The sequence below is a fragment of the Triturus cristatus genome, chromosome 6, assembly GCF_964204655.1.
Source record: "Triturus cristatus chromosome 6, aTriCri1.1, whole genome shotgun sequence".
In the NCBI taxonomy this organism is placed as follows: Eukaryota; Metazoa; Chordata; class Amphibia; order Caudata; family Salamandridae; genus Triturus; species Triturus cristatus.
This window is the reverse complement of record NC_140589.1, coordinates 771,593,452-771,607,915: the sequence shown is the minus strand read 5'-3', so window position 1 is coordinate 771,607,915 and position 14,464 is coordinate 771,593,452. Positions and strand designations below refer to the sequence as shown.

Below are 14,464 nucleotides of genomic sequence, written 5' to 3'. Positions count from 1 at the left end.
ATGTATGCCTAATACATGTATAAGCATTGTTTCTGAGGGTTTATGCAGAATGTATCTATCCTAAGTACAGTATTTACCAGTAGTTACTGGTTGTTCTCACTAACTGTGAGCGTGCTGTTATGACAGTGGCCCGATTGAACCTGTAGCTTACAGAAACCCTGTTAAATCATACCTAGTGCCAGGTGGCACAGTGTACATATGTGATTAAGTTCTAATGTGTTTTATGAGTAATACAATGGCTATTTTTTATATAACCTTGTGTGGAGTTTCTTTTGTGGTGTGCCTAGTGTGTCGCTGCTGTGTGTGCATGTTGCGCAAATGCTTTACACATTGCCTCTGGGATAAGCTTAACTGCTCGTGCCAAGCTACCAAGGGGGTGAGCAGGGGTTATCTTCTGCGTGTAACTCCCTTGCCCTGACTAGAGTGGTGGTTTCTGCTTGGCTTAGGCGCATGCTCTAGCCAACCAGAAATCCAATTTTTAACACCGGGCACGTCTGATTGATTGTGAACCAATATAGAGCATAGGGCATAGGGTGGAGAAGTGTGGCTCAATGGTCAGAGCGCAGACCCTGATGCAGAGGTCTGGCCCGGACCAGGGTTCAATTCCCGCCTTGGCGGGTCTTGTGCTCAATTTCCCCGGACCCGATAATTCTCGCCTCGGTGCCTATTCTAATCATGGGTCCCACTCTGCAACTCTGGGCAATAGCTTACTTAATCTCCACAACGGCCCCAAAAGCGCTAGGATGCCTGGCTTCACCTTGGGGGTGCCCAGGAGTGGGCACTTCACAGGGAAAGGCCAGGAAGGGTTCTACAGCGGTATGTGCACAGCGCCTGAGAGACCCTTTCGGGGGTGTGCGGAGCGCTATATAAATGCACTAAATTTACATTAATATGTCATTAATTTAGAAGTTCCTGACTAGCCACATTAGATGAATGAGACAGCACTCCTTCACCCATTTTTAAGATATAAAAAACAACAATACATATATTATTTCATTTCTGTTAAAAATATGATTTATTAGAGTATATAATTGTACTTTTAATTACAGAGGTAAGAGAAAAACTATTTTTAAGGTCTCCCTAAGGTTAATGAAAGGACAGAACATGTCAAGATAACACCAGGATCACATAGACAGTCATTAATCCCCTAGGACGTTGATGTGGAATACCTAAAGCTTCTGACACCATTCTTTGTGTATGCCACAATAACCAAAGATAGCCTCAAGGAGAGAATCAAGTGCAGACACTTTCAGAGTCTTCCTATGCTGGTTATACCCTAGCTGCTGTAAGATGTTGTGGCTGGCTAAAATGACCTAGGACAAGCTTATCTGCCTTGTGTGCTGTAGATTCCTAGCAGGAAATGAGTGGAATGGCTCCAGTAGTCGAACAAGAGTCATTGTGGATCCGAAAAAAAGTCAAAGAGCCACAAAGAGCAAAAAGAAGCATGGACTAATGGGGAGTGAAAAATCTGATTTCCTAAATCCCTGACACCCTCTGAATTGGGAAGGATTCTGCGCAACAACCCAAAAAGGAGATCCAATCCCAAGCCGACATTTGCTCAGGCCATCACCAATTCAAAAGACAAACAAAGACAAAAAACTAGGGTCTACTCTTGGTAACTCAACCTCATGAGAAAAATTATAAATGTCTCAAGAACACTTTTTAATATCCAATTTAGGTACCCAATCATAATAATTCTTGTCAGAGGAAACTTAGGCCGGGGGGGCCAGCAACTGAGGCGCAAAGGAACCAAAGACATCAATGCTGGATGCGCAAGGACGGCTCATCAGAGGACTACACAGAATGGTAATAGAAAGAAGAGAGTTTATGGAACTCTACTCTACACAGCGTCTTGCTTACAAGGAAGTAACTTTTCTGAAAAACAAGTGCAAGACCCCTGAAACTCACCCAGTTTACTCCGTCCTCATAGATCTACAAAGATTGAGCCTTCCACTACACGGCTAGCCTCAAACAATAGATTCGGGTTCAGAGCGGTCCCAGGAGAGGGACTTCCTAAATAAGATTGAGTCAGAGGCAATAAAACAGGAGGCTGGGTGGCAACAAGTGGTTATTGCTATTGCCGGAAGGAAGAACGAATGATATCTGAAGGAAACAGTTTTCAATGGGCATTAAGGCTGAGCTCTCCTGCATCTGTGAAGGGGCTCATAACATGATACCAGTAGCAGGAAGAAATAATGACAGGCTTATATTTTAGTTCACTTTCTTTCTACGATAAATAAAGCATTTTTTCAACTGAAGAGCTTACATCACTTTCAACTGCATTTCTGAACACCTGGGACGGAGAAGGTTTAACACAACTACCACAAAGAGTTATTTGAGTGAAGAATGTTAAACAGTTTCAGGAAAAGCACATGAAACTTACCAGACTTTGGATATGCAACTTGGAATATATCGCTGTCTCTTACTTCAAATTTCTCCAACAAATCTACATCTTCTGGATTAAACCCGTCCTTTACAAAAGTGAATCCTTTATATTGGCAAAGGTAAGGATCATCTGCCACTGGTAGAATCTCAGCCATCATCAAAGTGCCTGAAACTGGAAACATATGACAAACTGAAATACTACACAGATATTATGTAAAGATTGCTAAATCAAGTCTTCTTTTTGAGACATCAAATAGTGAGTCCTCTCCTACGCTGAGAGTGGGAGAGCGAGGGTGTTTTCTTGTAGTTTGATTCACAAACATAGGTTTGAAATCATCTCATCATAGGATTCTCTCATCAATTTTATTAGATATCTGATATCCACCCTATTTACACACGTATTGCAACATTTTAAGAGGCTTACTGATAAGTGTAATCGGGGAGGAAAGAAAGTTAAGTGAATATAAAATTACCACCCTGGCCCTCATGTGAGAAACCTTGTAATGGCTTCGTAATTCTGTCCCCTGGAGATGCTGGTAATTGGACCAGAATTTCCAGAGGTCGTAAACCCCAACAAATTATGAGATTGACCCTGCAGTACAACTAAGGAAAGGGGAATAACCAGGGAAAGGGAGATACCACATTTGATTCCCTGTTTTTCCTCTTTCCTGGTCATAATTTTAACCAGAGTTTTGACCGCTTCGCACCATGGATGCCTCAGGGGAAACTGTGCAGGCATATGGTTTTTCCACTGTACTCATAATCCTGATGTGCCTGGTAACTTCCATTGCTAGGCCGATAGTAGATTACGAGTAACTCATAATGAGGTCCTTTGTGGTTGTTCACCACCTTCCCAATCACCACCAACCTTCTACTTTCTTGACAACACCATGTTCCCATCACAAACACTAAACACACTAATGCAAAAAATGAACTACATATACATATTTTATGTGGTAGAAAATTTCATCTACATCTGTTAAATATCACAGATCCTAGTTCTTGATCTGACCTTGCTGTTCACAGATTTTTTATTGCACAACATTCAGGGCATCACCAAGCCTATTATTCACTGCCTACAAGCCTTGACCCTGTCACCAGGCAGGTCGCTCCCCTCACCGCCACACAGTCCCCCTGTGTGCCCTGAGTCCGCCACTGCTGCCACTCACATTTTGTTGTGTCCCGCTTCCCGATCGCCTGCATTCCGATCTGACGTAACTATTACTGTGTTTTTCTGCTGTTTTCTTCTGTGCCCCTGATTGTCCCCCTCCGTATTTCCCACCGCTGAGTCCCCTGCGGCCCCACCCATCTGCTTCCCATTCGCCGCTCCGCTCCCGCCTCCCAGCTGCTCCTCCCTCCCTCAGCCCCACATATGGAGGCCGCGCAGCGGTAGAGAGAGCGACCCTTGACCCTGTCACCAGGCAGGTCTCTCCCCTCACCGCCACACCACCACACCGCTCCCCTGTGTGCCCCGAGCCCGCCGCTGCTGCCGCTCACATTTTGTTGTGTCCCGCTTCCCGATCGCCTGCATTCCGATCTGACGTAACTATTACTGTGTTTTTCTGCTGTTTTCTTCTGTGCCCCTGATTGTCTCCAGCTCTGTTGTCCTTCCCCCTTGTGCCCCCATTTTGCCCAGTGTCCACTTTTTGCCTTCTGTGACCCCTGCCCGCTCCCCCCTCCGTATTTCCCGCCGCTGCGTCCCCGCCCCCCTGCTTCCCATTCGCCGCCCCGCTCCCGTCTCCCAGCTGCTCCTCCCTCCCTCAGCCCCACATATGGAGGCCACGCAGCGGTAAAGAGAGCGACCCTTGACCCTGTCACCAGGCAGGTCGCTCCCCTCACCGCCACACAGCCCCCCTGTGTGCCCTGAGCCCGCCGCTGCTGCCGCTCACATTTTGTTGTGTCCTGCTTCCCGATCGCCTGTATTCCCATCTGACGTAACTATTACTGTGTTTTCCTGCTGTTTTCTTCTGTGCCCCTGATTGTCTCCAGCTCTGATATCCTTCCCCCTTGTGCCCCCATTTTGCCCACTGTCCACTTTTTGCCTTCTGTGACCCCCGCCCGCTTCCCCCTCTGTATTTCCCGCTGCTGCATCCCCTGCGGTCCCGCCCCCCTGCTTCCCATTCGCCGCCCCGCTCCCGCCTCCCATCTGCTCCTCCTTCCCTCAGCCCCACATATGGAGGCCGCGCAGTGGACGCGCGCAGCGGGTGCGCCTAAGGCAAGCCCGTCTGTGCCCGTCCACGCCTGAACAGCGCCCAGCGCCAGGACCCCTGGCCCCCGCGAACACCACGACGCCCGCCTCCGCTACGACTCCAAAATCCTCCCCGCACTCAACGCCGGACAATCACGCACCTGCTGCCTGGCCGCCCCGAAGTGCACCCAAGGACCCTTCTCCTGCCGGAACTGCAGCTTCACCAGCATCCGGCCCTCCAACCCACCCACCGAAGAACCCAACTTCCTCAGATGCATCCTGCTTAAACCCGCTCTGCCTGCAAACACGCCGTCGAACTCTGGGACCTACTCGACACCAACGCCCCAGACGTCGCCTTCCTGACGGAGACCTGGCTGAACCCCTCCTCGGCACCCGACATCGCCATAGCCATCCCAGAAGGCTACAAGATCACCCGCAAGGACCGCACCAACGGAGTAGGAGGAGGAATTGCCATCATCCACAGGAACACTCTCAAAGTCTCAACCAACACCGACGACACCCTCAGCACCGCCGAACACCTGCACTTCCAGATCCACACCGACCCCAACACCACCCTCAGAGGCACCCTCGTCTACAGGCCCCCCGGATCCCGACCACAGTTCAGCGACTCCATCGCCGACTTTATCAGCACACACACCCTCGCCTCCACGGACTACATCCTCCTCGGGGACCTGAACTTCCACCTCGAGAACAACAACGACCCCAACTCTTCCACCCTGATCGACAACTTCGCCAACCTTGGACTCAGACAACTCGTCACAACACCCACCCACTCCGCCAGACACACGCTTGACCCCATCTTCTCAGCAAGCACCCATGTCTCCTTCAACCACACCAGCGAACTCTACTGGACCGACCACCGCTGCATCCACTTCACCTTCCAGAAACCCACCACACCCAACAGATGCCTTGCCATAAATGGAGCAAGGTCACCGAGGACCAGCTAACCACCGCCCTCGCCCAGAGCCCACCCGCAGACCCGACCGACCCCGACGCCGCAGCCCGCAGCCTCAGACAGTGGATCGATGACTGCGCCAACACCCTCACCCACTCAAGAAACCCCCCCAACACCCACACCAGCAAAAGAGCCAGCTGGTTCACCGAAGACCTCCAGGCCTCCAAGCGAACCTGCCGAAAACTCAAAAAGAACTGGACCCGTGAAAAAACACCGGAAAGCTACACAGCTCACAAGAACGCCACCCACAGACACCACCACCTCATTAGACCTGCCAAAAAGACCTCCTTCAAAGACCGCCTAGACAACAACGCACACAACAGCAAAGAGCTCTTCAGTATCGTGAAGGAACTCTCCAACCCCAGCTCCAATACCAACGACATCCCACCGTCTCAAGACCTGTGCGACTCGCTGGCCACCTTCTTCCATCGCAAGATCGCAGACATCCACGACAGCTTCAACGCCGTCACCACCCCAGCAACCACTGAGACCCCCGCTCCCACAACCACCACCCGCACCAACCGCCTGCTGCCCTGGACCAACATCAACAACACCATAAAGATCATGAACACCGTCCACTCCGGATCCCCGGATGACCCCTGCCCACACCACATCTTCAACAAAGCACCATCGCACCCCAACTCCGGAAAACCATCAACATCTCCTTCGAGACAACGACTTTCCCGGAGAGCTGGAAGCATGCAGAGATCAACGCCTTACTCAAGAAACCCAAGGCGGACCCCAAGGACCTCAAGAACTTACGACCCATCTCCCTGCTCCCATTCCCGGCGAAGGTCATCTAAAAGGCTGTCAACAAACAACTGACCAGCTTCCTCGAAGGAAACAACATCCTGGACCCGTCCCAGTCCGGGTTCTGCAGCAACCACAGCACCGAAACTGCCCTCATCGCCGCCACCGACGACATCAGGACACTGCTTGACAATGGAGAAACCACGGCCCTCATCCTCCTGGACCTGTCAGCCGCCGTCGACACGGTCTGCCACCGCACACTAAGAACACGCCTCCACGAAGCCGGAATCCAAGAGAAGGCCTTGGACTGGACCACCTCCTTCCTCTCCAGCAGAATTCAGAGCGTCTGTCTCCCCCCCTTCCGCTCCGAATCCACCGAGATAATCTGCGGCGTCCCCCAAGGCTCATCCCTCAGCCCAACGCTGTTCAACGTCTACATGGCACCGCTCGCCCACGTAGCACGACGACACGGCCTCAACATCATCTCCTACGCCAACGACACCCAGCTGATCCTCTCCCTCACCAAAGACCCCCCCACACCGCCAAAAACAACCTCCAAAAAGGAATGCACTCCATCGCCGACTAGATGAGAAACAGCCGACTGAAGCTGAACTCGGACAAGACGGAGGTCCACATCCTCGGACCCACCCCCTCGGCCTGGGACGACTCCTGGTGGCCGACTGCACTAGGAGCACCCCCTACACCCACCGACCACGCACTCAATCTAGGGGTCATGCTCGACTCCACCCACTCCATGACGAAGCAGGTCAACGCCGTCTCCTCCTCCTACTTCAACACCCTCTGCATGCTTCGCAGGATTTTCAAGTGGATCCCCACCGAAACGAGAAAGACTGTCACCCAGGCCCTCGTCAGCAGTAGACTGGACTATGGCAACGCACTCTACGCAGGAGCCCCGGCCAAACTCCTGAAACGGCTCCAACGCATCCAGAACACCTCGGCCCGCCTGATCCTCGACATCCCTCTCCGCAGCCACATCCTACCCCACCTGAAAGACCTGCACTGGCTCTCCATCAACAAGAGGATAACCTTCAAGCTCCTCACCCACGCACACAAGGCACTCCACAACACCAGACCAGCGTACCTCAACATCCGACTCTACACCCCCACCCGCCAGCTCCGCTCCGCAGTCCGAGCCCTCACCACCGTCCCCCGCATACGAAGAGGAACCGCCGGCGGCAGATCATTCTCCCACCTCTCCGCCAAGACATGGAACACCCTCCCCATCCGCCTGCGGCAGACTGAAGACCTCCTAACCTTCAGAAGACTTCGCAAGACCTGGCTCTTCAAACAGTAGCAGCATTCCCCCCCCTCCAGTGCCTTGAGACCCTCACCTGTATGTATTGCGCTCTATAAATACTATGATTGATTGATTGATTGATCTCCAGCCTCAGCTACTATGAGACTGGTGGTGTGTGCTTAAGGTCTTCCTGGAGAATTTAACTTAAGGCTGCTGGAGGCCAGCCAGTTGGATACCTCTTCCAGACAGATATTAAGTCTGTCAAAGGTTGCATTCGTGTTTTGTGACAATGAGAGAACAATCTGGGTGTCATCTGCATAGGAGAACATTGTGAAACTCAGTTTGCAGATGATGTATGAAAGCGGCTGAACATATTTGTTTAATAAAGTGAGGCTCAAAGAAGAGCCTTGCAGCACACTGCAGGGCGTCGTGCAGCGAGGCAGTGTGAAGTGCGGTGCCCACGGGTCACAGTGCAGGCAGCGGCTCAGTGGTGGCGTCGACTGGCATCATCAGTGAGACCAGGGCTGTGGTGCGAAGTGTGGAGGTGCCCTCTGAGGTGCCTTCAGGACACAGACCCGGCAGCGGCGTTGTGGACGTCACCGGGTTGCTTCTTCTTCTGTTGCTACACAAAACACACAGTTCCCAGTGCTGATAGCTGATTAACTTGAAGTCATTACTGTTCCTGATAGTTCTTGAACAGGGGGGCAACCTTTACCTCAAGCCCTTGGAGAAACTCAAACAAAGAAGTTGCAGAAAGTTCAATACAGTCCTTTCTCTGCCCATGACAGAAGCAGCCACTGCTGGCCAACACAGCAAAGCGGTAGTCACTCCTCACAGCTTCTCCAGCACTTGCACTTTAACACTGAACAGCAATGATAAAGGGCACAGAGACACAAAACCAGCAAAAACAGAGCCAAAACTAGGAGTTAGAATGCAAAAAGACAGGGGAAACACACCAAATCATGCCAGGTCTAACAGATACACTGAACGTAAAGTGCGAGAAATATTATGGCTAGATCTGTTGAAGAGAGGGTGTAGTTGAGTGGCCTTCTAGAGTACACTGAAAATAAAGTACTAGTAAGTTTTGCCCATTCAATGATGGACCCGGCAGCAACTGTTATATGGCATAGGTTTAGAAACTTATCGTACTTAAAGTAAAAGTATGTCTGTTCATCCTCCAGAGATAGATCGAGCAGCAGCGACCGAAAAAAAAAGTATCATCCCATCTTTACAATAAGAATGCACAAAAAAAGAGAAGCTTAGAACGTTCAAAGTCATCTTTAAGGTATGCCCTACATAAAATATAAATACATTTAAAAAATGACCATTAGGCGCCTGCTTATGACCTTAAAATCTATGCAACATAACATATTTTATGCCCCTGTCAGTTTATTTCATCTAGGGCCTCATGTAGGTAGCTAAATACCGGTCGGTAACGGCCGAAATTCGGTAAATATCCCGTTACCGACCGGTATTTAGGCATTTGAGATGTAGGAGGCATGATCTAAGGATTCGGTAATTTACCGAATCGGTAAGGGATCGGTAAAATACCGAATGGGTAAAATACAGATTCGGTAAATTACCGAATCCTTAAATCATATGTAGGGAGCACTCAAGTGAGTGAATTTCAGTAGTAAGGATTCAGTATTTAACACCAACTACAGGTTGATGTTAAATAACGAATACCTTTCAAAAAGCTAAATTTGGCTGCTTTAAAAGTGCCATGTGGCAGACATACATGCCCTTAGGGCATGTATGTGCGCCACATGTGCACACATGCACGAATCAGGGGTGCAAGAGGGTGTCAATGTAACACCCTGCCACCCATGATTATGCTTCCCCTATTACCGATTCGGTATTTACCGAATCGGTAATAGTAAATGGCTTCCCATTCATTCCTATGGGCCTCCAGGCCCATAGGAATGAATGGCTGATCAAACACAAGGGAAGAGGTATGAGGCAATCTTATCTGCACCTATTATTAGAATTAGTCAAAAGTTTTACAGATTTATTTCGGGTGCTTAAGGATCTGAGATTCAATACCTCTAAATCTCCAATTAAATTGTACTCAAGAAAAATATGATCCAGCACACCATGAAGATTATATATAATACAACAAGCAAATTCAGACAGAAGTAAGTCCAATCAGCAGGTTCCGTTTAAAATGTCTTTATTCAATATTCTTCTTAAAATCTGCGTAGCCAACGCGTTTCGTCCACACGGACTTCTTCAGGGCTACAAATAATCATAAACATACATATAAACAATGAGTATAAAATATACCATTTGTACATCATATCATATTTACAATCCTATTTACAAATGATTGGTTTGAGAAATAAATCCAGATTTGTACCATTGGGGATCCACAATGCCTATATAGATGAATTTGTAGAAAATGTAACCAAGCAATTACACCTACTTGAGGACAAGCATGGGAAGAATTCACACTGTACACACCATCATAATCTCTCCAAGGAAGAACGAGCCCTTTTAAAAAGCTTACAGGGAGATCCCCAACTTGTTATACGTGAGGCTGACAAGGGGGGGAATATAGTTGTGATGGATCTCCGGGACTATTTGGGAGAAATAGAGAGACAGCTTAATGATGAAACGTGTTATGAACAATTGAAAACACATCCCATTGCTGACATTGAGAGAACTATCAACGCTGGGTTGCGAGACTGGCATGAGACCGGGTTGATATCTAACCATGAGTATCGGTATTTACAGACACAGAATTCAAGATTTCCCTGCATATATATACTCCCCAAAATACATAAAGGGGGGGTTTTTCCGCCAGGCAGACCTATAATCTCTGGCAACGGTGGTCCAACCGAACGTCTATCGGAATATGTCGATAGTTTCTTACAGCCCTTTGTGAAAAACTTGCCTTACTATCTCAAAGATAGTAGAGATGTATTGTGCAAACTAGAGGACTTTGATTGGGATAGCGATAATCTTATGTTTGTCACTATGGACGTTGAAAGTCTGTATACTTGTATTCATATGGAACGAGGTCTAGAGGCCTTAAAATACTATCTCTTTAAGAGAAATGCTCAACATCTAGAACATTCAACGATGCTTCTTGAAATGGCACATATGATACTAACCATGAATGTGTTCTTACATAATGGGATTTGGTTTTTGCAAAAACAGGGCACAGCCATGGGATCAAGGTTGGCTCCGTCCTATGCAAATCTCTTCATGGGAATGTAGGAGACGGAGCATGCCTGGGGACGGGGCTCTAAAAAATGGAGTGACAATGTCATATTCTATGGTAGATACATAGACGACATCTTACTGATATGGAATGGTTGCGAAAAAGATCTATTAGATTATCACAACTATCTAAATACCAATAGATTTAATGTAAAACTAACTATAAGCCATTCAAGACAAAAATTGAGTTTCTAGATCTCAAGCTGTATGTCTGTAATAAAAAGATCCAAAGTGAAATCTTCAGAAAACCGACTGCCTGCAATAGTGTGCTCCATGCTGAAAGCGCACACCCTAGCACCACCATAAATGCGATACCGTATGGCGAAATGGTTCGTGCTAGGAGAAATTGCAGCGAAGACAGATGCTTTAACACAAACTTAGAAACCATAAAAAAGAACTTTCTAAGTAGAGGCTACTCACAAAAATGCCTCACGACAGCAGAAACTAAAATCATAAAGCTGGATAGGAAAGATACCCTTGTACAAAAACATAAAAATGAGAATTAAACAAAGAGGATGTAATTTTTATAACCCAATACAATTCCTACAGCAATCATGTGTATAACATATTACGTAAGAATTGGCACTTACTAACTAAAGCACAGCTCACCCCAGGTACTATTTCCTTTACACCTAAAGTAGTATACAAAAGGGGTAAGACCATTAAAAATATACTATGCCCAAGTTATGTTAAGGAACAGAAGACACAGACCAGTACATGGTTACCGACAAAGCCGGCTGGCTTTTTCACCTGTGGTTCGTGTAGCATCTGTCCCTTCGGTCAGAATAAAAAATCCAAATTCAGATACAACACCATGAGGGAATACAAGATCAATTCCTTTATAAATTGCAATACCACACATGTTGTATATATAATTGGATGCCACTGCGATAAGATCTATGTAGGCAGTAGTATTCGTCAACTGAAAATCAGAATACAAGAGCACATAAGAGCAATCAAAAAAAGGGATCACAAGTATCCAATTGCCATACACATATCTGAATCACATCCTGACAAACCAGAAATTTGGTTTCATGGGATTGAATATGTCAAGGCACCAGAAAGAGGTGGGGATAGGGAGAAGATCCTAAGACAGGTCGAGGCAAGTTGGATTTGTCGTCTAAGGACCATCGATATGGGTCTAAATATAAATAATGAATTCTTTCACTTCCTATAGCATAGAGCACACACTTATATGGTTTGTTCACCCAATATCAGGAGCACATATTTTTCTTTCTCCATGAGTATCCTATATATTGTGTTCTGCATTTCATCCTCATGCTGCCTCTTGATCCTCTTCTTTTTGGATCATCCCCTAGACATACATTTATAGAGCTTTACTACATTTGAACAGCAGTCAACACTAGATTTCTGGTGTTAATCCTAGTCTTGTAACATGATTACAATTATATCATACTCTTGGGACATTTCTGAATCCACGGATGGCGTTTATATATACTTTAAATACCTAGCAACGTGATACTATTTACCCGGCATAGATAAGTGCTATGAACGAAATACACCTGTTCTATATCATAGACTTTCATTTCTTTATGGCTCATATTCGCTAGCCAGTCTCGTTATATTAACATTTGGATCTGACTACTTTGCACCATTTTGCGCACTTTCGCATTACACGTATGATGATACTAGTACGATAAAGAAATCTAGCATCAATCTTTCAACATGTTTTTCCTCAGTTTTTATTTCTAAACCTTCTGACATTATATACTCTTGATTCTTTTATAATTGGATCTCGTTTATAACCCCGTACCTTTTAAGATGGCTGCTTTGCGTGACGATTTAGTCTCATAAAAAGGTTCCAAGCTGGACTGTTCACTCGCGTTCCAGCTTTAGTAGCCAAATTATGTAATATAGTGAAATCGCGTTACGATTGGCTCACGTGATAGATTTTAGGAATTAATCTCCAAATACATGGAGCTGCCTCTATTTGTCTCATGACGTCGATTTCTGGATTTTATAATCGCGTAACCCTATGTTCATCAATAGCGTTCTCTTCTGAAATTAAACAGACTCGTAAGGCGACATTGCGGTATGGTTGGTTCTTGTGATAGGTTTTAGCAATATACCTCATAATACATGGTTCTGTCATTACTATCTTAAAACCTCATAAGTTTGTAATTTAAGGCACACCAATTGCCCCCTTTCTTAACACAAGCTGCATAAGATATACACCATTTGGACTTTCCAACATGGCGCCACGTTTTTCCTTCAACACCCTTTTATTTCCAAAGGGATCTGCACTTGGGTGGTGTCCCGTACCTTCGTGGCTCTCTGCCATTTGAATTAGCGGTATTAGTTCGGCATAATTGGGTAGAATATGCCTTGGCAAGTGACTACAAAATGGATCAATATATTTTAAGGTTTACCAATCGCCCCTTTTAACATAAGCAGCATGGCGTCACGTTTTTCAATCAACACCCTTTATTTCCTATGGGATCTGTACTTGGGTGGAGTCCCGTATCATCGTGGCCCTCTGCCATTTAAATTAGCGGTATTAGTTCGGCATAATTGAGTAGAATATGCCTTGTCAAGTAATTACAATATGGATCAATATATTTCATACGGATTATCCTTTCTTTTTGATTTAGTTTTTTTCCTTGGGGAGATTTTATGGTTGCATACCCATGCAAATTAACGCTAACTTTACCTAATATTATACATCCTTCGCACATTGGCGTTTAGTATGTATTACTGTTAACATATTTACGCAATCCTAGGTAAATACTAGGCATTCCTTATTCAGCTACTTCGGATTAGCAGTATGTGGACCCTCCAACATGGCGGCGCTTCTGCATACCAGCATTTCATTTCATTACATAGGAAGGATCTCGGGATATATCTTTCCATTATTGATGATCACAGCCGCTTAAAGTAGCGGTAGAACTCATGATGTGGACATGAATTACTCGGTTCCCATATCATTGTATAATATATCGTGTTTTATTTAGATTCTCTCTTGATATGGACGACTTGATCTTGGATGAGCATTCACTTACATTATGTTGTTTGGGTCTCCAACACCCTCCAACATGGCGGCGCATTTTACATCGACTACACCTCGTTTAGAGACTTAATTGAACCCAGGTGCTACATAACAAAAGTATTTAAGGAGAACCCACACACTAGTCCCATTATCACATAGACTAACGACCTGGAAGGACTGCTCCTGGAACTGAGAAGCTAGAAGTAAGTACCAACAAGGAACTCTATTCTGTTTTAGAATACACTACCAAGTGTAACTCTGGCCTTAATAGCTGGGAATAGTATAGCAACTACTAATAAGGAATTCTCTGTGCTTGATTATTATTATGCAACCATAGTCTCTTAGTAAACTTGAAGCCTATTTTTGTTTGTCTTTATTCTATTTTATTCTATTCTTTTCTTTGAAAATATGCGTTGATAAGTGCAACCTGGAACCTTGACATATCTTTATAGACTAAATTCCTAAAGGACATGAGCACTTTGCTTTTCTGAATTGTGTGTGGTACAGTTTCAAAATATTGATCATCTTTCAAACCTCTTTTTGATAGATATTGTGTCTACCCCTAACTGGGAAAAATTATACAGAGAATCTCGCATAAGGAAATTCCAAATCGGTATGCTTCTTCTCACTAATAAGATTGAATATTGGATCTATGGATGTGATTAGGATCATTATAAT

General features: G+C 46.0%; 1 protein-coding gene across 3 annotated transcripts in view; it reads right to left on the bottom strand.

The window, feature by feature from the left end:
* LOC146817848 (amine sulfotransferase-like) overlaps window positions 1-14,464 on the bottom strand; it is a 315,351-nt gene that overhangs the window by 263,257 nt on the left and 37,630 nt on the right. For all 3 annotated transcript variants that reach the window (XM_085611313.1, XM_085611315.1, XM_085611314.1), the window contains one exon: window positions 2,384-2,557. In XM_085611313.1, the coding sequence (XP_085467439.1) occupies window positions 2,384-2,543 (160 nt within the window). In that variant the 5' untranslated portion in view covers window positions 2,544-2,557. The remainder of the gene's footprint in view (window positions 1-2,383; window positions 2,558-14,464) is intronic.